General features: G+C 36.9%; 1 protein-coding gene across 4 annotated transcripts; it reads right to left on the bottom strand.

Annotated features, from left to right (window-relative positions):
• Nucleotides 1-1,707: 1,707 nt before the first annotated feature.
• LOC107772471 (uncharacterized) lies at nucleotides 1,708-24,861 on the bottom strand. 4 transcript variants are annotated; one of them, XM_075248270.1, is made up of 14 exons: nucleotides 24,469-24,861; nucleotides 22,996-23,133; nucleotides 22,681-22,762; nucleotides 21,898-21,974; nucleotides 21,506-21,606; nucleotides 20,733-20,841; nucleotides 19,902-20,018; nucleotides 19,731-19,816; nucleotides 19,525-19,591; nucleotides 18,991-19,069; nucleotides 18,633-18,724; nucleotides 18,369-18,512; nucleotides 18,187-18,252; nucleotides 1,708-2,202 (listed from the first exon to the last, which is right to left on the bottom strand). In XM_075248270.1, exons 1-13 carry the CDS (start codon nucleotides 24,598-24,600, stop codon nucleotides 18,217-18,219), a joined length of 1,260 nt encoding a protein of 419 aa, XP_075104371.1. In that variant the 5' UTR covers nucleotides 24,601-24,861; the 3' UTR covers nucleotides 1,708-2,202; nucleotides 18,187-18,216. The 4 variants fall into 4 exon arrangements, with proteins under 4 accessions (XP_075104371.1, XP_075104370.1, XP_075104372.1 ...); XM_075248269.1 differs by lacking the exon at nucleotides 1,708-2,202 and adding an exon at nucleotides 17,719-17,906; XM_075248271.1 differs by lacking the exon at nucleotides 1,708-2,202 and adding an exon at nucleotides 23,216-23,387 and having other exon boundaries at nucleotides 17,719-18,252; nucleotides 24,469-24,607.
• Between the last annotated feature and the right edge of the window lie 562 nt (nucleotides 24,862-25,423).

The raw sequence follows: 25,423 nt of genomic DNA on the forward strand, positions 1-25,423 counted from the left end.
AGGCTAAGGAAAAGGAATTTTTAGTGGAAGATAGATTAAGTGAGGCGAGGTAAAATATGGATAAGGTAAAAAGGGGTTTTTTTATTAGAACTGGATAAATAAACACGTGTCAACATTTTATTGGTATGTTATTCCACGTGGGAAGCGTTTAAAAACACGCGCTTAAATTTTTACAACATGGTCATGCGTTGTGTTTAAATGGTATAGTGTAAAATACAGTTAAAATGTTCAATATAAATAAGTCTAAGTTAAAGTGTCAAAATGAAAACTGGAGCCAAGTTTAAGGGGTCGTACACTTATTTGGCATATTTATAACTTAAATACAAATTTCATACAAAGATTCATCATTATACAACTATTTTTCAACTTTCATAAAACATTCAAATAAAAAAAATATAACTACAACAGAACACAACTTAAATACAATTTACATACAATTATAATACAACCTTAACCATTTTCTTCATCTTCGAGTTTCATTCTGAAAACTCATCCAAAATCAGCGCTAATCTTCATCAAACATCCTCAAAATTGAGATATAAACTCCAAATAATATTTCACGATCGTTTGCAACAACACCCCATCAAAACAAATACTAATAATTTTTAAAAAATCGAAAAAAAAATCAAAGTTTCGAAGCTTTTGATTGCTTTCAATGGCTGGAGGGGCAACAGATAACGACTAGTTTGATGGTGATATGCGATGACATCAAATCTATTTTTGAATTCTCTGAAGAAAAAGAAAAAGAAAAAGAAAAAGGAGATGAGAAAAGAGAAGAGAATTATAGAGATCCAAAGATGAATAAGTTGGGCAGAAAAAAGAAAATAGAAAGAGAGAGATGCAGAAACGGTAGATTTGTGAAATTTGACTTCCATGTTAAAAGGCTACAATCAAGAATACTCATTTGAAACTTATTTGTATATAACTGGTAAATTGTATATCAACTAACAATTAAGTTAAAACCTAAACACTGAAGGTAAATAAGTTTGTAATGTAGTACATATATGTAAAAAATTCTTTTGATAACTAGGGTTGGGTTTTAAAAAAAACCCAAGATCTGTGATGTGTTACGGGGCTATTTTCTTTGCCTGCGCAAAATGTTATGCCAAATGATAACAAGGATCTGGATATTGAATATTTTGCCTCGCCATTTTGAAGTTTCAACCTAGTAACCTACTGCGTGGAATACACTAGAAAAAGAAATTTGCTGCTCTTCCTTTTCATTTTTTTCCCAACTTTAATTCCAGAATACAAGTGTAATTCATGAAAAAGAGAATTTAATGCCTTCAAACGTTTAACTCAGTCAATATTTATTATTGATACATAATTAATAAAGGGTAGGAGTGGCAAGTTAAACTGGTCTACAGTGGTTGAGAGATCAATCAAAAATTTGAACTCGTACAGTGATTCGAATTAAACTATTCTGGTATATACACAACTCGTTATGTAACATGCTGTTTCTGTCTTTTGGAATTAAATAGAAATTGAAGAACCTATAAGCAATTGCCATCTTCCTGAATTTAGCTTTTGACAGAACTTCCTCCCTTGGTCTAATACTTTACGAACAGCTTTATTTTGGATAAAGTGAGAGTAATATTGTTTGACCCAAAATCCGATTTTGGAGGAAACAATTAAATTTATATTTTTAGAGTATCTAGCAATCTATTTGATCCAAAATTCGAACAAGGAAATTGATAATCGTAAATAATGAATGAAATAAAATAAAGGCAGTGATAAAGTAAATTTTATTAAAGATGAGCCTCGGTGGGCCGTATTGGCTACAACATTAACAATATCTTTGATGATTGAAAAAAGCTCGTAGAAAAAACTAAAGAAAAATAGTTGATAATTTTCTATCGTACGTATGCTTTTGTCTCTATTTTCTGAGCCCCTCTCTCGAAGTGTTAGGACGACATTTATAGTAGTAGAAAAAGCATTGCCGCTCCGAGTTTTGGACCAACATGCCAGGGGGTTAGATAGTGGAAAGCGAGAATCTCGATAGTAATAACTGTCTTAGCATAATGTCTGATTTCCATGATCTCTGGACGCGGTTGACTGAGTCTCCGGGGTGTGCATTTCCACCTTTCAAATGCTCGACCTTCCAATAACCACTGTCTCCGGAGCAACAGGGTTTGCCGAACCCAATAGTGGGTCCCATCATTTATTTTCATTCTTGTGTCACTCTTGCCACACGGGACTTTTCTGGCACGCCACGTGGAGAGGGTAAGTTTTACCAATATAATAAATATATGGAATTCTTGAGGAATATTCAAATGCAAGTGGTAGGAATTCAGAGTTATAGGGGTATTTATTTTGAGGATATATTAAGTGTACTAGAAAGGTTTGATATATCTCAACAATGTAAAGCAGTATATTTTAACCTTGTTACAGCAAGTTAATTATTTACTCCATGTCCATGATGTGAGACTTGCTATATGTTGTTACATGTTCTTTTGTTGTAGGTAACTTAACTATTGATATAAAATAAATATGCACCAAATATCAGTGCACAAATAGAAGGGACCGCTACTTACTTCTGCAAACATCAGGTTAATTTTCTCTTTACTTTTTTGCTTCGTAAATTAATTCTTCACATCATTCATCTGTAATTTTCAAAATTCGCGCAGACTCATTTTCGGACTTTTATCTATTTATTAGTATGACCAACGTATGGTTCTCAAACTGTTTGTGAATATGCCTCACTGAAAGTTGTTAACTTTATGTCAAAAACTTATTCTGGTCCTAATGTTTTTGTCTGATTACAGTTAAAGGATTTGCTGGAGTAGTTGGATAGTTATGACTTATGATATTCAACTGCCGAACCCATACGCAAGCTTGTGGCTCGTCCCTGAATTGATATATCCAAGCTATTTCCGAGCTCAGTTAGGTATATATATACTTGTTTACCCTTAAAATTGGATAACAATTAAACTGATAATGTGGTTCTAAGGACACGTGATTTCACTTAATACCAATTGATAAATATAAAAATTAATAACAGAAATGAACTATAAAGTAAAGTAAACCAGTGTTAGAATGGAACTCAGCCCTCGAGTTTGGATACCCTCGAACCGGTTGATGTAAGAACAATTAAAATATAACAAGCTGATGAACAATAGTATAAACGAGAAAGAGAATTATATTGTTTTGATATCTGTGAACAATCTGTCCTACAAATGATTAGAACCCCCCTTTAAATAGTTGAGGAATTCCACTTATGGTATAATTCTAATTACAGAAGAAAATCTCATGATTAACTAATTAACTGTTTCTGATTTGATCCGTTCCGAGATTTATGCCATGATCCTCGACCAGTCACAGATATCTCGCCTTTCTGTTATTGTGCTATCTTTGATCTTACTCGATATCTGTCTCATTTGGCTTCGATCGCTACTAACATCGATCTCGACAGGTACCTCGATTCTGAACTCGGTACCTTATCCTCGTGATTTAGTCTGTTCCGTTACGAGGCCATCCTTCGATGCAACCTCCCGGTTTCGATCAAATAGTAAAATCAGGTGAGCCTGGTTTTAACTGTATTGTTGGCAGCCTTGAGAACTAGGTTCTTCTCCTTCTTCAGGTCTCTTCTTTCAAGATCCTTATACAGATAGTCCCCTCGTTTTTTGAAGTAAAATGACAAGAAACGAATTGATCCTTTTTACCTTGACCTGTCATGACGCCATCCTCGTGACGTAAGCGGCGGGAGTGACCGAAATGTCCCGTTGGTACAGTTCCCCAAGTCATTAATGAGTGTCAGTTGGTGGTCGGCCATTAGTGCCTTTGAACCGTTGCCGTGAATCTAATAAATAGACCCCTTCCTCATTGATTCAAACTTTACTTTCACTTCCTTCTAATCTCCAAATCTTTTACATCTCTTAAGTTCTTCCCTTATACAAATCTTCATATTTTGCTGTTAATCCTTTCTCAAACGTCAAGTCCTATTATCTTTTTCTTCTTCAAACTTACACAAAAATGGCAAAAACATTGAAAACGGTACCACAAAAAGAAGTTGCTTCATCTTCTCAACCGACCGGCGGGAAAATGCCGGTGGAAACCTGTCTTGAGGAATGCATTCCTGGGGGGTGCGCGCTAAACTCTGATTTCAAGACCGACAAAGCCTCGTCGATTCCTGGTCGATGTGAGCCAATGTCGAGGTATATATGCTCGATAACTAAGGGATACCTTAATAAAACTCCAATGTCAGGCTACCAAAGTGTTGTTCTTAAGCATAGACGGGGACAAGGATCGAGGCTGGATGGGCCGGTTCGTTCGAGTGAGGACTTGCGACCTAATCCCAGCCTAGAAGATGCCATTTCCTGAGAAATGGAACATGAATCGTAAGTACCGTCTCACTGTTAGCTTCCATGTATTATTTGTTCCTATGTCTTTTCTCATTGATGTCTTTTTCCATGATGTAGTGGTCGCTAGGATGCCCCGTGTGATTCCCGACCTCGAGAGCTGGGTTCGAAACGTGGCCTCGACCTCTACATACGCCGAGCGCTCATGGCGCAATTTAGCAAAGGGCCGATGGGAGGCCAAGAATCATGGTAAGCCCACTTTTTGTGTATTTGATGATTTGATTAAGATGCCCTTCTTCTACTTATTCAATTTTCTCGTGTACAAGCCTGGGCAAGGATGCGGTCATGAGGCCCCCATCTGGTGAGGAAGAGACTTCGACCCCGGTTCCGAAGCCGGCGAAGGATAAGAAGAGGAAAAGGACCTCAACCTCCGAGGATCTAAAGCCTAAGAAGAATCTGGTTCGTAAGCCGAAGAAAGAAATTGTTGCTCTGCCTGCGGATGTGATTCAATGGCTAAGGGAGGAAGAAGAAGAAGATGAAGACAATGGCTCGGAACTGGTGACCCGAGTAAAGAAAACCATCGAGGCCCCAAAGGCCACTGAGTCGGTGGTGGTTGAGGAGATTCCGCCTCGAGCCGAGGGGGTCTTGGAAAAGGACTCGGTCAAAGTCCCCGAGTCGTCGAAGATCGAATATGCCTCCCGCCGAGATGAGCAAAAGGCGGGTATGTCTGAAGGGGCCGGCTCTGAGGCCCTTCACAGCGAGGAGAACGCCCCAAGTGGCTCACTTAGGGCAATAGATATTGGAGACTCGCCGATTCTCCCTGTGTTTTCCGAGGAGGCAATTCGGGAGGCCCAAGCTACAAGGACTCCCGAAGTAGAAGGGGCCCATGAAGCTGAGGACCCCTTCTGTGGTTACTTTATCGGGGTCGAGGATGCTACCGACCTAAGTGAAGCATCGAGTCCCCTCGATAAGGCTCAACAAGCCTTGAATCAGGTGAGTCTCAACTCCCTTTGTCGATATCATACTTAGTTTATTTCTTCTGTTCCTGTCTAATTTCCTTACTCTTTTTCCGTATAGGCTTTGACGCTTCATCATGAGGCATTTTCAAAGTCCCGAGAAGAGCTGAGCCGATGTGAGGCCGACCTCCGAGGGCTCACGGAGGAGAGAAATGCCCTTAAACTTCTCAGTGGGCAAAACGAATAAGATATCAAGGACCTCCGAACCGAGTTGGCAAAGGCTCACCAAGATCAGACCGGCCTGATCGAGCAGGTAATGAAAATCTTAAAAGCTCATGGGCTCGATTCGGGAACGGTGGCTAAAATTTCAATCTCACAGCTGCAGCAGAAGGTCGAGATGATCGAGCAGTTCCGCGTGGAGGTCAACATGTTGAAGGTGGAGACCTTGGGGTAGAAAGAAAGTATGGACCGCTTTGCTGCTGAAAAAGAGGTTGCTCGAGCCCAATTGTCATCGGTCGAAAGTCAGCTTCGAGGCATGAAGGAGAAGAGCTCAACTCAGGTAAAGAAAATAGAGGAGCTCGAGGCTCGGTCGGCTTCCAAACTTGCAAAGGCCAAATCTGAAGTCGAAAAGGCAAAGGCCGAGGCAAAGGCGATCGTGGCCGTCTACCAGGCCGATGCTGAAGCCGCTCAAGTCCAAGCGAGAGAGGCAGTCGAGACCACTCAAACTCGAGCACATTGGATTGCTGAACTCGCCAAATGCCAATCTCGGAGGGAAACCCTCGAGGAGATCCATGCTCGAGGTTTCGATCTTACTAACGAGATAATAAAGGCTAAATAGCATGAAGTTGATGCTAGAGCGCTGGCCTCTTCTGATGATGATTATGATGATGGCAGCAAGAGCGGGTCCGAGAATGGGGAGGACCTCGATGGAGAAGAAGCTTCCCCTGAGGAAAATTAGGAATCTTAGGCTTTTTCTTTTTTTGATTTTTTGTGTGGGACCCTGATCGGTCCTTGTAAATATTTTCGTAAAGATAAAAGATATTTTTTCTCTTTGACTTGTCTTTATTCTATTTTCTGCCTCGTGAAAATTCTATTTTATTCATGCCTTATGGAGATTTTGCTCACAAGTTTGGGACTTTAGGCAACTAGACCGAAGTCGGACCAGTGTAGTCTTTAAAATTGAGTGAGTACTTGCTCGAACTCGAAGTAGAGTGACCCTTAGGTTTTAGTTGAGTAAGGACGATTTCTCGAACTCAAAAAATAAAATGGCCCTTAGGCTCTTGAATTAGGCCGATATCGCCTCAAAAGAATGGATTTTCCCCTTTTTCTTCTTGAAACATTAAACATAAAAATTTGTCATGCCTTAGCACGAGATAAATTTGTACCCATTAGGTTTTTCGAGGATTGGTATTATCGAAATCCTTTGCTTTGTTATGCCTTAGCATAAAATTATCAGGGAATGCGAACAATTCGCTACCCCTTAGGGTTTTTCGAGGGTCGATATTATCGAGACCCTTAGTAATTCAGCCGAGGGTTGCCTTTTTTAATCAGTTTATGAGAATATTTGAAGGCCTGTTTTATAACGGAATTCGGACATTTCTGAACCGTGTTAATTTGGTTGTAGCCTTTAGTTTGGGATTTGCCACTTAGGCTTGTTTCCCTGCTATACTTCGAACTCGTTCAAAGTGTCAATCCCCGAGTGGGGTGGCCGTGGTCTAAAAATTCGAGAATTGCCTTTTTAAAGTCTTACGATTTCGAGGTTTAGTAATTCGATCATGTCAATTTTTTGGACGGCAGTCCCCGAGTATAGGGTAAATTGTTTTAACTTTAGTTGTGATAGGCCTTTAAGCCAGTTTTCACAATAGATCATAAGTATGAAATTGTAAAGTATAAATTTCTCTAAGGCATGGAATATACGGTAAGGAAAAATACTTTTTTCAATAGATTATACATGCGTACATGTTTTTCCATTAGGGCTCGAGTAATCTACATGGATAAGGTTCATTTGACTGTTTGATCCTTTACCTATCGAGACCCTGTCAATACGAAGTATTTTCCTTGTAACTATCCGAGAGTGATGCCCCCCAGTATTGGAGGTTGATTGTAAAGGAGCCTCGGATACTGTTGAATTGCTCTAAGTTAGCACGAACAATGGTTGCCTCGTTAAAAACCTCGCCGGAAAAACCCATTTGGGACAAAAATCGGTCTAAGAAAAAAAGAGTGCAACGCGTGCTTTCAGACCTAAGGACTTTGTGTTTGAAGAATCCTTTGGTGTCTTCGATTAAACACCTGCAAATGGTTAGTATAAAATATAAACGAAAATGGAGAAGGTCGTACCTTAGCAGTAATATTATTTGAGGAGTGATATATTCCAATTGTTTGGTAATTCTTCGTCGTTCATCGTGCCATGTTTGTAGGATCCCTTTCCGATGATATCGACGACCTGATACGGTCCCTCCCAGTTCGGGCCAAGTTTTCCTTCGTTTGGGTCTCGAGTATTGAGGGTGACCTTCCTCAGAACCAAGTCCCCGATTTTAAAGTGTCGAAGATTGGCTCTTCGATTGTAGTACCTTTCGATCTGTTATTTCTGTGTGGCCATTCGAATGAGGGCGGCTTCCCGTTTTTCATCTAGCAATTCGAGGCTTGTATTCATAGCCTCGTGATTTGACTCTTTCGCTGCATATCGAAACCTGACGCTAGGTTCCTCGACTTCAAACGGGATCAGAGTTTTAGCGCCATATACAAAAGAGAATGGTGTTGCCCCCGTACTGGATTTTGTTCGATATGCCCAAAGGACTTCGGGCAATATTTCTCTCCATTTTCCCTTAGCGTCGTTCAATCTTTTCTTTAGATTTTAAATTATGGTCTTGTTTGTCGATTCGGCATCTCTGTTCCCACTAGGATGATATGGCGTCGACAGGATCCTTTTTATTTTGTGATCTTCGAGAAACTTTCTCACTTTGCTGCCGACGAATTGCTTTCCATTGTCGCATACGATCTCGGCAGGCATCCCGAATCGGCATATAATGTGGTCCCAGATGAAGTCTATGACTTCTTTCTCTATAATTTTCTCGAAAGCCTATGCTTCAACCCACTTAGAGAAATAGTCAGTCATAAACAAAATAAATTTAGCTTTACCTGGGGTCGATGGTATAGGGCCGACGATATCCATTCCCCATTTCATGAATGGCCATGGGGATAAGACTGAGTGGAGTTGCTCTCCGGGTTGGTGAATCATCGGCGCATAACTTTGACATTTGTCGCATTTTCGAACAAACTTTTTTGTATTCTTTTCTATATCGGCCCAATAGTATCCTGCTCTGATGACTTTGTGAACCAATGATTCGACACCGGAATGATTTCTGCAGGTGCCCTCGTGGATTTCTCGTTGGACGTAGTCGGTATCTCCTGGTCCCAAACATATTGCCAATGGTCCATCGAACATCCTTCTATTTAGTGTTCCATCTTCGGCCAATGTGAATCGTGCGGCTTTCGTACGTAGAGTCCTCGATTCCTTAGGATCCGATGGAAGCTTCCCGTTCTTTAGCTACTCGATATATTTGTTCCTCCAATCCCAGGTCATACTTGTGGAGTTGCTTTTGGCGTGGCCTTCTTCGATTATTGACCTTGAAAGTTGTACGACAGTCCCCAAGCTAATCTCGTTGTCTTCGATTGATGACCCCAAATTTTCAAGGGCATCGGCCTCGTTGTTTTGTTCTCGAGGCACATGTTGTAGGGTCCATTCTTTAAACCGATGTAGAGTCACTTGTAGTTTGTCCAAGTACCTCTTCATTCGATCTTCTCGAACCTCGAAGGTTCTGTTGACTTGGTTTACCACAAGCAGGGAGTCACATTTGGCCTCGATGACCTCTGCTCCCAAACCTTTAGCTAGCTTGAGACCTACAATCATGGCCTCATACTCGGCCTCATTGTTAGTTAACTTGGAAGTTTTGATAGCTTGTCTAATTGTATTACCCGTGGGCGGCATCAAAACGATGCCTAGCCCGGACCCCTTCACGTTCGAAGCGTCGTCTGTGAAGAGTGTCTACACCCCCGATGATGTACCCGACTTTAATAATAGTTCCTTTTCGACCTCGGGTATGAGGGCTGGCATAAAGTCGGCCACGAAGTCCACTAATATTTGAGGTTTGATGGCCGTTCGGGGTCGATACTCGATATCATACCCACTGATCTTGACGGACCATTTGGCCAATTGGCCCGAAAGTTCGGGCTTATGCAGAATATTTTGAAGGGGATAAGTAGTCACCACACAGATCAGGTGACACTGAAAATATGATTTTAATTTCCTAGAGGCACTTATTAGGGCAAGCGCTAATTTTTCTAAGTGTGGGTACCGGGTCTCGGCCTCACCTATAATGTCACGCGTACGTGTACACAATTAATAGCATTTTATTATATTAAGATTGTTTTGACCAAAGTTGCGCGAAAATATACTTCGATTTTAATTTTGAAAATCACAATTATGCCACGCGAACGTATACATAATCGCGATAAACTAATTAAAAGCGCGCCTAAAGCACTCTAATTATGGAATTACTTATTCTTCCTAAACTTTGAGTGTATGGAATTACGTATTCATTATTCTTCCTAAACTTTGAGATTATTGTGAGGTCATGAATTATGGAATTACTTGTGGAAGAAGTATATGATTTTAGATATTTGAATAAATAAACCATCATATACCAATACCCTATAACCCAACAATTGAAGCCCAAACTTATTAGGGTCCAAATCTTCCCAACTTTAAAGCAAGTTTGAATACCATATTTCCAGAAACATAATTAAGCATATAACTTTTAAGGACCAATTTACATTATTATTTATAAAATAAAAAGGCAAATAAATAAAATCACATGAAATAAGATAAAAAGAACAGAGGAAAGAATAAACATTTAATGCAAAATTTTCAATTAAATGAGTCTTCAATAACAGGTACAATAACTCAGACGAACGCCGAACAAGCATAAGCGAAGAAGAACATCAAAGCTAGTGAACGGAGCTCTAACGGAATTCTCGACCTCGACTATTGACTCCACTGTTTGGCGTGTAAAAAGGGATATTTTGAAATATTTTTTGTTGGGTTTTGGGTAATGAATTGTTGGATTTTTCGAAAGAATGACACAAGTAGAAATTCCCTAAGCGTAGAAGAAGAAAAATAATTTCTCTCAATTCCCTCCTCTCTCCTTTTTTTTCCTCCATTTTCTCCTCATATTTCTCTTCTACTTATAGAAAAAGTTTCGTAATTTTCAGATTTGTTTTTTAAATTTTTAATTTTAATATTATTTTTTAATTAAAAAGAATTCCCACTTCCTATTTTTTTTTCTTTTTAAAAAAAAATAATTCCCAACTTTCTTTTACTTTTATTTTTTAATTTCCCATTTTTTAAATTTTATTATATTTAAATTTCCACTTTTTTTACTTTTCTTTTTTTATTTCGCACTTATTTTACTTTTCTTTTCTTTTTAATTTTCCACTTATTTTACTTTTCTTTTTTTAATTTTCACTTACTTTTAACTTCTTCTTTTTTTTAAATTTTCAGCTACCTTTACATTTATTTTTTAATTTTATATTTCTTTTACTTTTCATTTTTTTTAAATTTTCACATTCTTTTACTTTTATTTTTTTTATTTTCCACTTTCTTTTACTTTAAAAAAAAAAACAATTTTCACTTACTTTTACTTTTAATTTATTATTCCATACTTTTAATTTTTTTATTATTTTATTCCCATCCGAAAATTAAAAAAAATATTTGTTTTTTTCGGTTTTTTTAAATTTATTTTATTTTAAAATAAAGATAAAAAATAAAAATAATACTAATAATAATAATTTGACCTTTTAAATTATTTTAGTTCTTACCATATATATATATAAAATGTAACAAAGCTATATAAAAAAATATAACAAAGCTAAAAATATATATATTAAATTTCTAAAAATATTTACATAGTAGAAGGTGGTAAAAATTCAAATATAGTCAAAAATTAGGTGATCACATTTACAACAAAAAAAATTACAATTTTGCTTTCTTTTAAGTGGGTGTTATTAGAATAGATTGAGTACATCTTAAGGAGCTTGAATATCAGTTTTGGGATGATTTGGTGGAGTTTTTAAGTGGTTTGAATTGAAAATTCGAAGTAGAAGATGAACATGACAAAATGATATGTGTATCACACTGTGAATTAGATATGTATCAAATGTGTATCACATGTATATCCATGTATACTTGCGTGTGGGATACATGCGTGATATATGTTTGATACATGTGTCACAGAAGAACTTTTTGAACTCGATTTTAATTACGAATTTTGATACCAATTCAGTCCAAATAAACTCCAATCTTTCTCAAATTTTGTATATTGACTCATCTATATGTTTTCAATGAATCTCAACCATACCTATTGAAAAAAGTTATTTTTTCCTTAGATTTTTGGAATCTTGTACAATATATATAGTTTTTTGTATTGCATCATCTTATTTGTTACCTCATCCATGAAATTTTCTTTACTTCTTGCATATAATGTTGCTAATCACGCTTAAAAATATAGAAGGAGATCTTTGTGTGTGATTCTTGGAGAGAAAGAATCTTATTTCTTTGGGTTTAAATTTTTATATATGCTTGGCGAGTTTTGGTAAGTCTATGATTAATGGCTAGAGGTTGGTAAGTTAGGACTTTTTTGGGATATTTATGTAAGATTTCCTAAATTTAATGTGTGTTCCTAATAAAATTTGTTAGTCTATATTTTTGAGGCGTTCCTCATAATTTAGATATGTACAATATCTCAAATTCGATGGACATTTGCATCATTTGTATTGATATGGCCAGTTTTGTCGCTACTTTTCTCCATTATAATAATTTGTGCCAAATTTAAACAGTTGACACATTACCAAAGAGGAAAAAGAAACATATATTAATATAGTGAAATTCTTAGATTTCTAACAATATTATCATTTTCCCCACATAATATATAGTGTCCATGCCATCTTCACGTATTTGGGCGACCAGACCAAATTGCCTAAAATTTTATTGGCCAATCAGAAACGGCCTGATGAACAATAGTCATTGCTACACCATAATCGTTTATATTTATTTTTTTGATGTTTTGGAGCCATAAAACAGAAATTCAGGACAGTGTCCAATTTTTCGTGTGTTAATGTCTACGTCATCTTCATGAATTCGGGCGATCGGCCCCGAATTACCTAAAACTATGCAGGCCTATAAAAAGACATAATAAACAACAGTCATTGCTTTCCGATGATCGTATCATAATTTTTTTGGTATTTTTGGGTCAAAAAATAGGAATTCAAGGCAATTTTCAATTTTTCGTGTGCTAATGTCCATGCCATCTTCATGAATTCGGGCAGACGGTCTCGAATCACCTATATTTTTGTGGGCTCATTAAAAACGACCTAATGAACAATAGTCATTGCTTTTCCATGACCATTCCTTATTTTTTGGCATTTTACGGCCATAAAATAGGAATTTAAGACCATTTTTAATTTTTTTGTGTGCTAATGTCCATGCTATCTTCATGAATTCAAGCGACCAGTCCCGTATTGCCTAAAATTTTGTGGGCCCATCAGAAACAACCTAATGAACAATAGTCATCGCTTCACCATGACCGTTCCTCATTTTTTGGCGCTTTAGGGTCATTTAACGACCTGACTTGTCGTTTTAAGAATTAATGACACATTCAACGACTTAAGGTCTCGGGCAACTTCATAATATGTATTATGACCCGCGGGTGTGGTCGAGTTTTATTTTCGGAAGATTTAGAATTTAATTGAAAGAGAAATTCTCATTTTGAAGCTTAAATAGAAAGAGTTGACCAAAGAGTTGACTTTTGAGCAAACGACCTCGGAATAGAATTTTGATGATATCAATAGTTTCGTATGGTGATTTCGGACTTAGGCGCATGTTCAGATTTGGATTTGAAAATCTGTAGGACAATTCGACGCATTTTGGCGAAAGTTGAAAAATATACGATTTTCGAAAAGTTCGATCGAAGGTTGAATTTTTGATAACGAGGTCGGAATCCGATTCTGAAAATTTTAATAGGTCAGTTATGTCACTTATGACTTGTGTGCAAAATTTGAGGTCAATCGGACTTGATTCGATAGGTTTCGGCATCGAATGTTGAAGTTGAAAATTTCATAATAGACTAAAGTTTCAAGTGAGTTCGCACAAGACCTAATTTCAAACGAGCATACCTATCTTGTTATGAAGAGTTATATGGTGTGTTACCTATCACAAGAAAGGTCTATGTGTCTAGTTTCCAACGCTTCAAACCGTTCATCATTTGGACACTCCTACACGAAGTTATGACTAAATTACCAAAGACTGGAAAGATGCAATTCTGCGACCAATTATGCGATCGCAAAACTGCTTCTGCGACCGCAAACTGGTCGCAGAATGGACCAGAAGAGCCCAGTTCTGGGCACCGATTTTGCGATCAATTTTGCGGCCCGCATACCCATTCTGCGGTCCATTATGCGACCGCAAACCTTCTTTCGGAGGGTTAATTTTTTTTATTTTCATAACCCGACCCTATTTCGATAAATAGACTTTGGGGCTTATTTTGGGGTGTTCTTCTGAGGGTTTTAGAGAGAGGTAAGAGCATTTTAGAGAGAGAAGGAGGGAACCTAACATTCTAATCATCCAATCTTCAAGAATCAAGGAAGCTAATCACAAGATCTTCATCAAAGGGGTAAGATTTAACCCCTAGTCTTCAATTTCGAGTTTGGGGTAAAAGATTGGTGATTGAGAGTATGATTCTTGGGTGTAAGAGTATTATGCATATATGCTTGTACCAATAAGGTTTGTGGGAAGATTGTTGAGATCAAATAAGTAAAGATTGGGTTGTGGAATGAAGAAAATCTTGTAGAAGAACCTTGTAACCAAATTTGCACACCCAGTGTTTGATAAAATGCTCAAATGAGCTGAAACCATGAAAATCTTCCTAATTATTATTCACTTTTGTTATGTTTATAAATAGATTGAAGTTTCTAGGATTTCCGGAACCTCGTAGTAATGTAAGGAAGGCTCAAGAAAGATTAGAGCCGTCCGGAGGTTAATTCACGTGAGAAAGCTATTTTGGAATATCGATCTAACTTCAAAAAGGTAAGTGTCTTGCTTAACCTCGAGTGGGGGAATTTCTCCTTAGTCATTGAGTCTTATGTGCAATTTGTGTAATTAAAAACCATGTACGCGAGGTGACGAGTACGTACTTAGTTTATATGTGCAAATTTTATTGAGTTAAAGTCTTGAGCATATTGTGTAGTAAATTGGATAATTGTTGGCATATATTTAATCATCTAGTTGTCGTGCCTAAATCCTTATTGTTAACTCTGTTGTTATATGACAAGTTGATGTGATTGTTATTTGATTATTTGTGAAATTCTGTGAATTTGCTGGTTTGATAATTATTGGAATTTAATTTTATTTTGATTTTTCCCTCTGCAAATAATTAATTAAATGAGCTTAAGAAGAGGTATTTATATAATTATCAAAAATTTAGAGTTAATAAAGACTTTGCTTTATGTTGAGTAATTTCTATCTCTGTTGATTATTTTTGGGTGTTATACACATTGTGTGGAGCTTTCGACTATTTATTGTGAAATTAATTGATTTGGTTGTATCTTTGGAATTTTGGTTGTAGCCATTGAGAAAATTGTGATATGAATTGATTTTATTATGTTGCCATGATAATTTTTTGTGTAAATTGTTGTGTTGTGCTAATTATTATTTTGAAGATATAAGGGTGACATTTCACCGTTGATATTATGTGGGTATAAGGGTGGCATTTCATTGTGGTTGTGTTTGTTGGAATATTGTCTGGGCGGAGCGATAAGGGTGCCTATTGATATTTTCTGGGCGGAGCGATAAGGGTGGCTATAGGAGTGATAAGGGTGGCTATTGTCAGGAACGACATGTGATGATGTGGGGTTGATGATTTTCATGTGATGTTGTGATATTCTTGTGTTTATTTTTATACCTTGTGCAATTTTTCTTGTTGTTGGTAAATTGATAACAATCTGATTTATGTTGAAATTGAGAGCATGTGGCTATTGCCAGGCGGATTATAAAATAAAATGTGGGCACGAGGTACCATGAGTAAATAATGAGGATATTGGCATGTGAATTGTCCGTGCAGTTGTGATATGAATTGTGCGCACGGGGTGCTGTGATTAAATGATAATGATATTTGGCACGTGAATTGTCCGTGCAGTTGTGATATGAAATGAGGGAACGAGGTGCCGGGGAAAATATGATGATTTAATTATGGGCACGAGGTGCCGTGAAAATATGAAAAATGGGTTGAGACCGGTGTTTACGAAAAATATGAAAATGGGCTGAGACCCGTATTTTTATTATTATGAAACGAGGTGTCACATGGTGACTTTTTAATTGAAAGGATTATATTCAAAATATTTATTTGAAAGGATTTTTATGTAGAAGGTATTATATGAAAGAATTATATTTGAAAGGTAATTATTTGAGAAAATTATATTTGAAAGAGAGTTATTTGAAAGAATTATATGTGAAAGACATTTATTTGAAGGATTTGATTTATTGTGTGTAATTGTATTTATTAATTATTAAGCGATATTAATGGTATTCTTGTTGTCTGCTGTGCATATTACTAGTTGTTTTATGTTGCCCTAATTGTTATCTGCTTCCTATTATTTTGTATATTATATTGCACAGGCTATTAGACTAGTAAGTGTCTTGACTGTACCTCGTCTCTACTCCACTGAGGTTAGTCTTGATACTTACTGGGTACCGACCATGGTGTACTAATACTACACTTCTGCACATTTTTGTGCAGAGCCAGGTATTGGAGTTATTGGGCTTGAGAAGAGTTAAAGCGGGATCGTACGGATTCAAGGTAGAGTTGCTTGGTCGTCGCAGTTCCTTTGAGTCTTTTCATTTCATTGTACTGTTAAGTTTTAATCAAACGGTATTATATATTCAGTCCTCGTAATCATTCCATGTATTCAGTTAGAGTTCGTGACTTAGTACTACCAGTCTTGGGAGGTTGTACATTCATATTTGTTCCGCTGTTAGTTTTGGTTACTTATTTAATTAAAAAATAAATGGCTCCAAAAAAAAATATAATTGAAATCGGCTTACTTAGTCTTAGAGACTAGGTGCCATCACGACGCCCGTGATGGGATTTTTGGGTCGTGACAATCATAAAACGGGAATTCAAGACGATGTCCAATTGTACGTGTGTTAATGTCCACACCATCATAATGAATTCGGGCGACTGGCCCCGAATCGCCTAAAATTCAGTGGGTTCATCACGACCTAATGAACAATAGTCATTGCTTCGCTATACTCGTTCCTCATTTTTTGGCGTTTTATGGCCACAAAATAAGAATTCACGACGATTTTTAATTTTTGATGTGCTAATGTCCATGCCATCTTCATGAATTCGGGTGAACGACCCCGAATCACTTAAAATTTTGCGGGCCCATCAGAAATGACTTATGCACAATATTCATTACTTCCCCATGACCGTCCCTCATTTTTTAATGCTTTAGGGTCATAAAATAGGAATTCAGAACGATTTCCATTTTTCGCGTGATAATGTCCACGCTATCTTCATGAATTCAGACGACCGGCGCAGAATCGCCTAAAATTTTATTAGTCCATCAGAAACGACCTAATGAACAATAGTCATTGTTTCGCTATGATCGTTCCTCGTTTTTTGGTGTTTTAGGATTATAAAACAAGAATTCAAGATGATTTCTAATTATTCGTGTGTTAATGTCCACGTCATCTTCATGAATTCGGACAACGGCTCCAAATCTTCTAAATTTTGTTGTCTCTTCAAAAACGGCCTAATGAACAGTAGTCATTATTTTGCCATGACCATTTCTCTTATTTGGCGTTTTAAGGCCATAAAAGACCATTTCTCTTATTTGGCGTTTTAAGGCCATAAAACAATAATTCAAGACAATTTTCAATTTTTCGTGCGGTAATATTAGGAGAATGGGGGAGATTTAACAAAGTAAGGGAAGGCTGGTAAACCGCTTTGTATATAATTAGTTAACGGCATCAACAATTTTCCTTCTAAGGAAATTGGAGTCACTTGTTTGGTTTTTTAATTTCTTTTTGGAGCTATTATGTAGTGTATGACATTGTCTTATCCATCTGGAGTATCTGAATATCTGGCATTCTGATTCTTGAAAAGCGATGGTGCATGTTTCTGCCCACTTGCCCCGCTGTGTAATGTATACGGAATAATGGAAAGGAACATGAAAACAAACAAATCTTTTTCCCTCGATAAAACACAAGACTTGACACCCTCACCTTGCACTCAACAATAACAATAACATAATATTCAGTATAATCTGGTATAGTAGGATCCGGGGAGGGTGGTATGAATATAGACCTTACCACCATATTCTTGTGGAAATAGAGAGTCTGGCTCAAGAAGCACCAAACTTCACTTATTGCATCAAAAGTGGGTCATACACATATAATAACAATAACTATTAAATAAACCCTTCGGGTTGCCCAGATGGTTTGGAGGGTACACAGGGGAAAGTTTACCCAGTGCGCACAAAGTGCTCACCCGAAGGGCAGAGACTGCAGCAGAGGTTGAAGCGGCTACGAGTTTCCCCTCTTACCAAAAAAAAAAAATAACTATTAAGCCTCAATTTCAGACATGTAGGGGTTTGTTATAAATCGTATATGAAACGTAGCGTGCTCTTTCAATGTGGAAAAAATAGGATATCCTAGAGAGTGCTCTTTCAATAACCAACAACTGAAAGCTATCAAGGAAAAGAGTTTACGAGACCAGAGTTCTATTTCATAGATATTTCGTGCATTGTCTATTATCCGTTTTATAAATCACTTGATGCTTTCAGTGGATCCAACTTAATAAGAAGGAATATATCCTTACTTGTGTGAGGGAACTCATGAAGCCGGGATATCATTTCTGTACAAATTGTGTCACAAGCCAACGAACCTATTCAAGAAAATTCAGCAAAAGCAGGCTTGCGTTATTCTTCTAGACAAAAATCAATAAAATAGGGGCATAGATGTTTTTCTCCTTGAAAATTGGTGAACTAAATCAACACTTACAATGTTATTACGTGGATCTCGCCAATAAAATCCTTGAATTAGAATCACAGCTATATTTGATGTTATGAGAATAAAGATACTAAGAGAATGCTTTCCCATCCACTCAAGAATAAACATCAAGCGCCTCCAACCATAAATGTCCACCTAAAGTTCATAAGATTCACACGACTGTTAAATGAATTTTAAATCAGAATGATAGCAATAGGTGATGATTATATTAAGCCAAAGAGATACCGGAGAGAGGGTTTTATTTTCAAAACTTACCAGCACATATAGCAAACAGAATGTGATTCCAGCAGCAGCTGAGGTTACCAGCAAATAACTTATCGTGTATAACGATTTGTTTAATGGCACGCCTGAAAGGAAAAGAAATTAATCTCACATTTCATAGTGACTAGAATCATATTTTTCTTGAATCGAATTGATAATTTCCTACATTGATTAAGGGAATCAGCACAACTAGAGCATGAACTAATCTTATATTCTTAGGGAAGGGAGATCTAAAATATGGTAAAGTTAAAGACAGAGAGTATATAGCGTAAATTGGAAACCAAAGGTTTCTGGTTTGTCTATGATAGTCCAGGTGATTATGCATTAGTATCTAAAAGTAAGAAAGACATACCTATGAAAGCAAGGAACAAACCAACTACAAGAAGTGCAAGTGAGAGGACGGACCAACTGCATAGCCGTTCTTTATGATCCTGAAACAGTCATATAAATTACATCTATCAGTGACATATCTGGCATTAAGGTACTCTGGATCATTCTCTGTAGCTAAATATACACCACCGAACAGTAGTGACAGATTTCCCTTCATTCTGAAATCATGATATTCTCCTATATAGCTAATTTACTAGTGATAACCAATTACGACAGGACCAATAAGATTCTAAAAGCATAATCATCTAACACAACTCTTGTAGTACTTCTTTCCAGAAAACTCTTTTAGGAAACCAGCACTTACGTAGATCAATATATTTCACTGATAAAGCCATCTAATCGGAACCAACACAAAGTAAAATCATTTCTTGAGAGCTTAAAGCATTTCCACGACTTCTCCTGAAATAACCTTTCCTAACATTTCCAAAGCTTGGGACAAAAAAATAGAGCACCTAACAGAGGTAAATCAGTCAGCTAGCATTACCACATGGCTTACCTGAAATTTAACAAGTATGTGACCGTATTGGAGTCCAATGATGCATGCAGCAGCAGCTGTTAGTGAACTGCAAAAAAGATTACCAACGGTAAAAGGTGTTAAGCAACAAAGTAGATAATTCATGAAATGAAGAACATGATATCACTAAATAAGTAGTACAATTCATGAGAGAATCCAAGGGTGAAGAATAATGATGGATTTGTTACCTCAAAATGCCTTCAGGATCAAAAGGGGCATGACACCAAGAAGGCGTAGTCGAGGAAGCTCTAGTATTGTTGGATCCATAGCATTCCTATGAACAATAATACTAGTCACGAGGGATTAACTGTGAGGTCTGGATATAAGAGTTCCAGCTTTGCAGTCCAGTACAAAGTTACCTTCATATTTCTATATACAGGTTTTGCATAGAGGTGATCCATTCCAAGAATATAGCGATCAATCATTCCAGCAGAATTACATGCCGGTCCAAAATCACCTCTAACAGAACATTTTACCTGAAAGTGGCGCCAAAAGTTAACATCTTATATTACATATATTACTGATGGAAAAAGTAGGTTGCTCTAGTGGTGAGCACCCTCCACTTCCAACCAAGAGGTTGTGAGTTCGATTCACCCCAAGAGCAAGGTGGGGAGTTCTCGGAGGGAGGGAGCCGAGGGTCTATCGGAAACAGCCTCTCTACCCCAGGGTAGAGGTAAGGTCTGCGTACAAACCTATGTTACTCGGACTCGTTAAAAATGTTGTTGGGTGCATGTCGGATCCTCCAAATTTAGTACATTTTTGGTGGATCCGACACCGGTGCGGCAGCACTTTTGGAGAGTCCGAGCAACATAGGTACAAACTACCCTCCCCAGACCACACTAGTGGGATTATACTGGGTTGTTGTTGTTGTTGTTGTTGTTGTTGTTGTACTGATGGAAAAAGTGCTCTAACTCAATTGGGAAGAGTACTGATCACACACAAAGCAGTGATGACTGGTAATAGTCATTTTTAAAGCTTCTATAGGATAACAACTGATGAAAAGAGTTTTCGATTATGAGCAAGTCCTTTACATGCTGAATAAAAGGTAGAGAAATATTACTAATATCACTCAAAGCAGTAACGACTGATCACACCCTATTGAATTCTTAATGTTTTTGCTTGGAGCCCCTGGAATTGTTTCCAGAATCTAGTTCAGATTAAGGGGAAAAGAAAAGCAAACAGCTGCTAACCTCATAAATGCTGCTGCCAGTTGACCGCGGCACACTGAATTGCCAATCAGGTACATACAAACCATATAACAACCCACTATGTATAGCAGACAATAGGAACACGATACCCCTACAAATGAAGTAAAATGTTATATAAAACTATAAACAAAGATAACCATATAGGACAATCAACAATACTACAAAATATGAACATCTTTAACAAGAATATGCCAATATCATTGCAGTTGGACTCATATTAGTTTTCCAATTAAAACTTACAAAATTCTTCTGTTTTGCCTACTCAATCTACTTGTTAATAGCCAATGAGCCTGATCCAGATAGTTAGGTTGAGACCTCGTACCAATATGTCATGGGTTTGACTTCCACCAGCAACGAGCACAGATGTTTATCAAATTTAGAAGAGATCAATCCCCTACTTATGAGAAGTTGGTTCTTTCATAATCGTTAAATGAAGTTCCTAGTAATGATAATATGATGCATTTATGGTTCCATTAAGTTGTGGTCATCTGCTTGTTACTAAGATTTTGTTCTCAGCACAATATGAATAGTTAAAGCTCTTGGTTTATCTAAATGTATGCCATTTATCAAAAGGAACATAAAATCAATTTGTTAAGATATTTGGTCTATTTTTTCAGTTTTCAAAGCAATACCTTCACGATGATGAAACAGAAGATATATGTATTACTCCTAACAATTGCACAATCAAAAAAGTTATCCACATTAGTTTTACAGACTAAACATGCACCTGAAAATCAGGGATTTAGTCATCTTACCATTGCCAAATATAATTGCTGAGAATGGTGACTCTTTTCATCCCTTGACATGGAAACCATATCTCGCACAAAGCTGCTACAATATATCCAACAGCTATCCTCTGGATAAATGAAAAGAAATGTATAATATTCTGAACCAGAAATTGATATGAACGGGTTACATGCATAAGTTCTTTATTCTGCGCCTATTTATTGACCATCTAGTGATTAGAAATGCTTCTAAACATGACGATCTCTTAATAAAGATCAGGGAAACCAGGTTAGGACGTTTCTCTCGGAGAATCAGCATGACTGGCAATGCTAGTGAAACTGAAACGGTACTTCTCTTGTAGCTATTCTATTCATCTGATACTACAGTGGCAGAATAGTCGTAAACATAGTATCAGTTGTACCTGCAAGATTCCCATCCATCGCATTTTTTCGATATCTACACCATAGGTCAAACCAGTTATCCCATGCAAGTAACCCCCTGAAACGAAGCAAACGTGGAATTAGTAATTCTCCAACAGCATTCAAGTATAGATATGTCATACAAGAAAACGACATGCTTCGAACGAAATCAGAAGACAATAGAAAAGGTCATCAAGAGCAAAACAGGAAAGCCCTCCAGACGTAAAGTAAAAAAGAATCCAACAATTTGAATTCTAGCGAAAAAGCATATATTAGAAAATGTTTTCTGTTATGTTACTTGGTAACCTACAAGGCTACAATCTTCAATTTTGACTTTCTTCCGGTGATGCTTTATCTCTCAGGAATTTAACTACAGTATCTTCACTCTGAACATTGTCTACTCATCAGGCTTAACTTGAATGTAAAACATCAAGCTGATGCCTAATTATGCCCCAGTAACATTATGTGTATCTGTGTGTTGTCACATGTTTTAATTATGTACATTCTTGTCGATTAAGCATCTCTCTTTCACTTGATGTTTGACGTCCATCGTGGAAGGCTTTTAAAGGGGCAATTTCTCAAGAAGAAAAAACGTGTCATCATTGAGCTTCGTTTTGCTTGTTAGAACCAGGAGTAGTATTTTATCTAGTTGTGCCACAAATTTAGAACGCACTCATTTGCCATAATATAAGAAGAGTGGAAGATCCATTTTGAAAGACATATACAGGCTTGTACTTGTAGTGAATTATAATATTCATTTTACAAATTCCAGTGAGCAAAATTACCTTGCAGGAAAACACCAAGGAGAAATAGTTTCAATGTCCTAATCACAACTTTCAAGGTTGTCCTTGTTCTGTCTACAACTATCTGCAGTTTCGAAAGAGGAAAAAGTTCAGCCTGTGCCAAGGTAAACAATCACCTGATGACAGGCATAATATGATCTTATTCAGATGATTTAGTTAACTGGATATTGCCAGCACAGGGGATAGGATATCACCCATGCAATTCCGGGAACAATGTGTCATAATTCATAAGCCTATAATTTTAATAATGATAAGGTTTATGTCCACGATTTTATCTGAAGATCAAAGTATAGATACCTTATTTACAATTGCCAGGGAAACTCCAACAACAAAGAGGAAGAAAGGCATTACAAAGTCTGCCAAGCGGACACCATTCCACGGGGAATGAGCAATGCTTGGGAAAACAGAACCAGCATAATCCACAAGCATCATAAGCTGAGTGCAGCAAACAAATTAAAGTCAAAAGTTGAGAAGTGGAGAAATTTCTACTAGGAAAAAGGAAAAGAGAAGAACTTACTCTTGTAAATAGAAAATCCGTTAAACGTGTGCAACAAGATCTCACTGATGTGGAGTATGGTTAGTTAAAATGCTAAAGACACTACACATTCAATCCAAAACCTTAAAGTACGGGGTTGAGTAGTTCAAGATCTTCATAAACCACTTGGAATACCATTCACATTTAGGGATGCCTGCAAGTAAGTGGTGTCATTATAAGCACGAATTGGTTAGGGAATTTCGGGAGATGGCCATATCTTTTTTAAGAATGTGGTATCGAGGTTCGACTCGAGAGATTGTTTCGAAATAAGATACTTGAGTTGACCCTTTTGTGAACTACAGCCAGGGGAGGATGAGATAGAAAAGGGAATCAAAATGTTCCGTTAATAAAGTGATGGCTTTCATGAGCACCATGCTAAATATCTCTACCATTTTCTTCTCTTCAACTTTGGCCAATATGAGTGCACATTAGTACTTGCAGTTTAACAGGGGACTTTCCATCTTGTTGGCAGTGTATTGTCTTCGACTCTCATGAAAGTACATTGATGCGATGGTATTCTACTCCCACTGGCTGCTAACTTAATCAATGTAGAACGAAACTCCACTAATTCACTGCTTACGCGTGCTCAATATCGAGAACTGAGCGAGTGGAATTGTGTGCTACATGATAACCCCCCCACAGCATTCCTAGAGCTGCATACCCACATGCCTTCATATCCGAAAGAAAACTAAGCACACTCTTCAACATATTTAGTAGTTGCTAACTCTTTCAATCTTAAACAACTTGGGATAAAATGAAGTGCCAAGGGAAAACAAAACTAAAAATTCACGTCTCTTTTTTTCAGTAGTTTTCTCGACAGCCAATAAGAACGTATAAAGCGGAAAAAGACACAAAGCAAAGGTACGGACTAAACTAACGTCAGGCCCCGATATTCCCGAGAAGTTAAAAGAAGGAAAATCTTTCAATCTGCCTAAATCATAACATGCATATGAAATTCGCAAGATCAATATATCCAAAAGGGTTTTTTTAGAAAGGAAAATGAATTTTGAGTTGACAGCTTTATCACAAATTCAAAGTGCATAAATTACAATATCATAGCTTCCTACTATAAGACAAGTTTGAATTTGGTTCAAGTGCTTATTGATTATATCTCTTCGTAAAGTAAAAAAAAAACATTTGAAGGTTATTCTAGGCCTAATCTAAATAGGTTCTCTCATAATTAAACAAACTCTGTTCCAGAAACGTAAAAAAAGAAAAGAAAAAGAAGTCCTTACAAAAACGCAAAGGCCTCTAAAAACATCGAGAGAAACAACACGAGCAGAAGCTGTACTTTTCCTTTCAGTTCCTTCACTTTCACGCACCACTTCGTTATCGTCGCTTCGTAATAATGGCTGATTTTCTGCCATTTTTGAGCTGCCAACTCACTCCACTTCCCCAAGTATATATGAAACTGCACCTCTTTTGTTAGTGTTAGAGACGCAAAGGTACGGTTCAGGATTTTAAGGCTGTGAGTTGTATGTATAAATAATACTATAGTATAAAATTTAAATTAAGGATAATGGATTTGATCGAACTCAACTGACAACAGATTGGAGTTTGGTTGAAGAAACGAAGAGAGAGAGAGAAGGGACATATGGTTTATGCTTGTTTGATGTGTTTGAACTTGAGGGTGGGGACTTGTCATTGGTGAAAATCATCACTTTATATTCTAATTTTGACCAATCACTTTTCATTTAATGTCCATTTTCACCTCCTTTAATAATAAGGGTATAGTTGAAAATAATTAATAAATTTAATCTTGAAATACTAAAGTAACAGTTATTTTGGAATAAATTTTTTGAGCTAAGTGATAGTTAAAATGGGATGAAGGGAGTACTAACTTGTCTCATTTTCATGAAAATAATTTAATTTAAATTTTTTGTTTTTATAATTAAATAAATATCTACGACTTACAGTAGATAATACATTTGAAATAATACATTTGAAAAGTTTCTCTTTCTTAAATATTCTGTACTGTTTAGACAACACGCCAATCAATAATTAGTTATAATATGTCCTTAATAACTTTTCATTACTTTATACTTCGGTCTACTCTTCCAAATTAACTAAACAAATTGATTAACCTTTCTTTTTATTTAAGCAAAACATTCACCAGACAGTCACTAGTAAAGATAATGTAGTAGTATAATTTTGTTACAAATTCTAATCCAGTTAATGAGTTGGGTTTGT

This window comes from Nicotiana tabacum, chromosome 24 (genome assembly GCF_000715075.1).
Source record: "Nicotiana tabacum cultivar K326 chromosome 24, ASM71507v2, whole genome shotgun sequence".
Lineage (NCBI taxonomy): Eukaryota > Viridiplantae > Streptophyta > Magnoliopsida > Solanales > Solanaceae > Nicotiana > Nicotiana tabacum.

Bases quoted from the DNA above. Each gene is read 5' to 3' on its own strand.
- LOC107772471 (XM_075248270.1), bottom strand. From the start codon at position 24,600: ATGGCAGAAAATCAGCCATTATTACGAAGCGACGATAACGAAGTGGTG. The intron at 21,607-21,897 runs GTACAACTGATA...TCATTTATCCAG, and splicing joins GATGGATGGGAATCTTGCAG to AGGATAGCTGTTGGATATAT. The intron at 20,842-21,505 runs GTAAGATGACTA...CTTCATTTGTAG, and splicing joins AGCAATTATATTTGGCAATG to GGGTATCGTGTTCCTATTGT.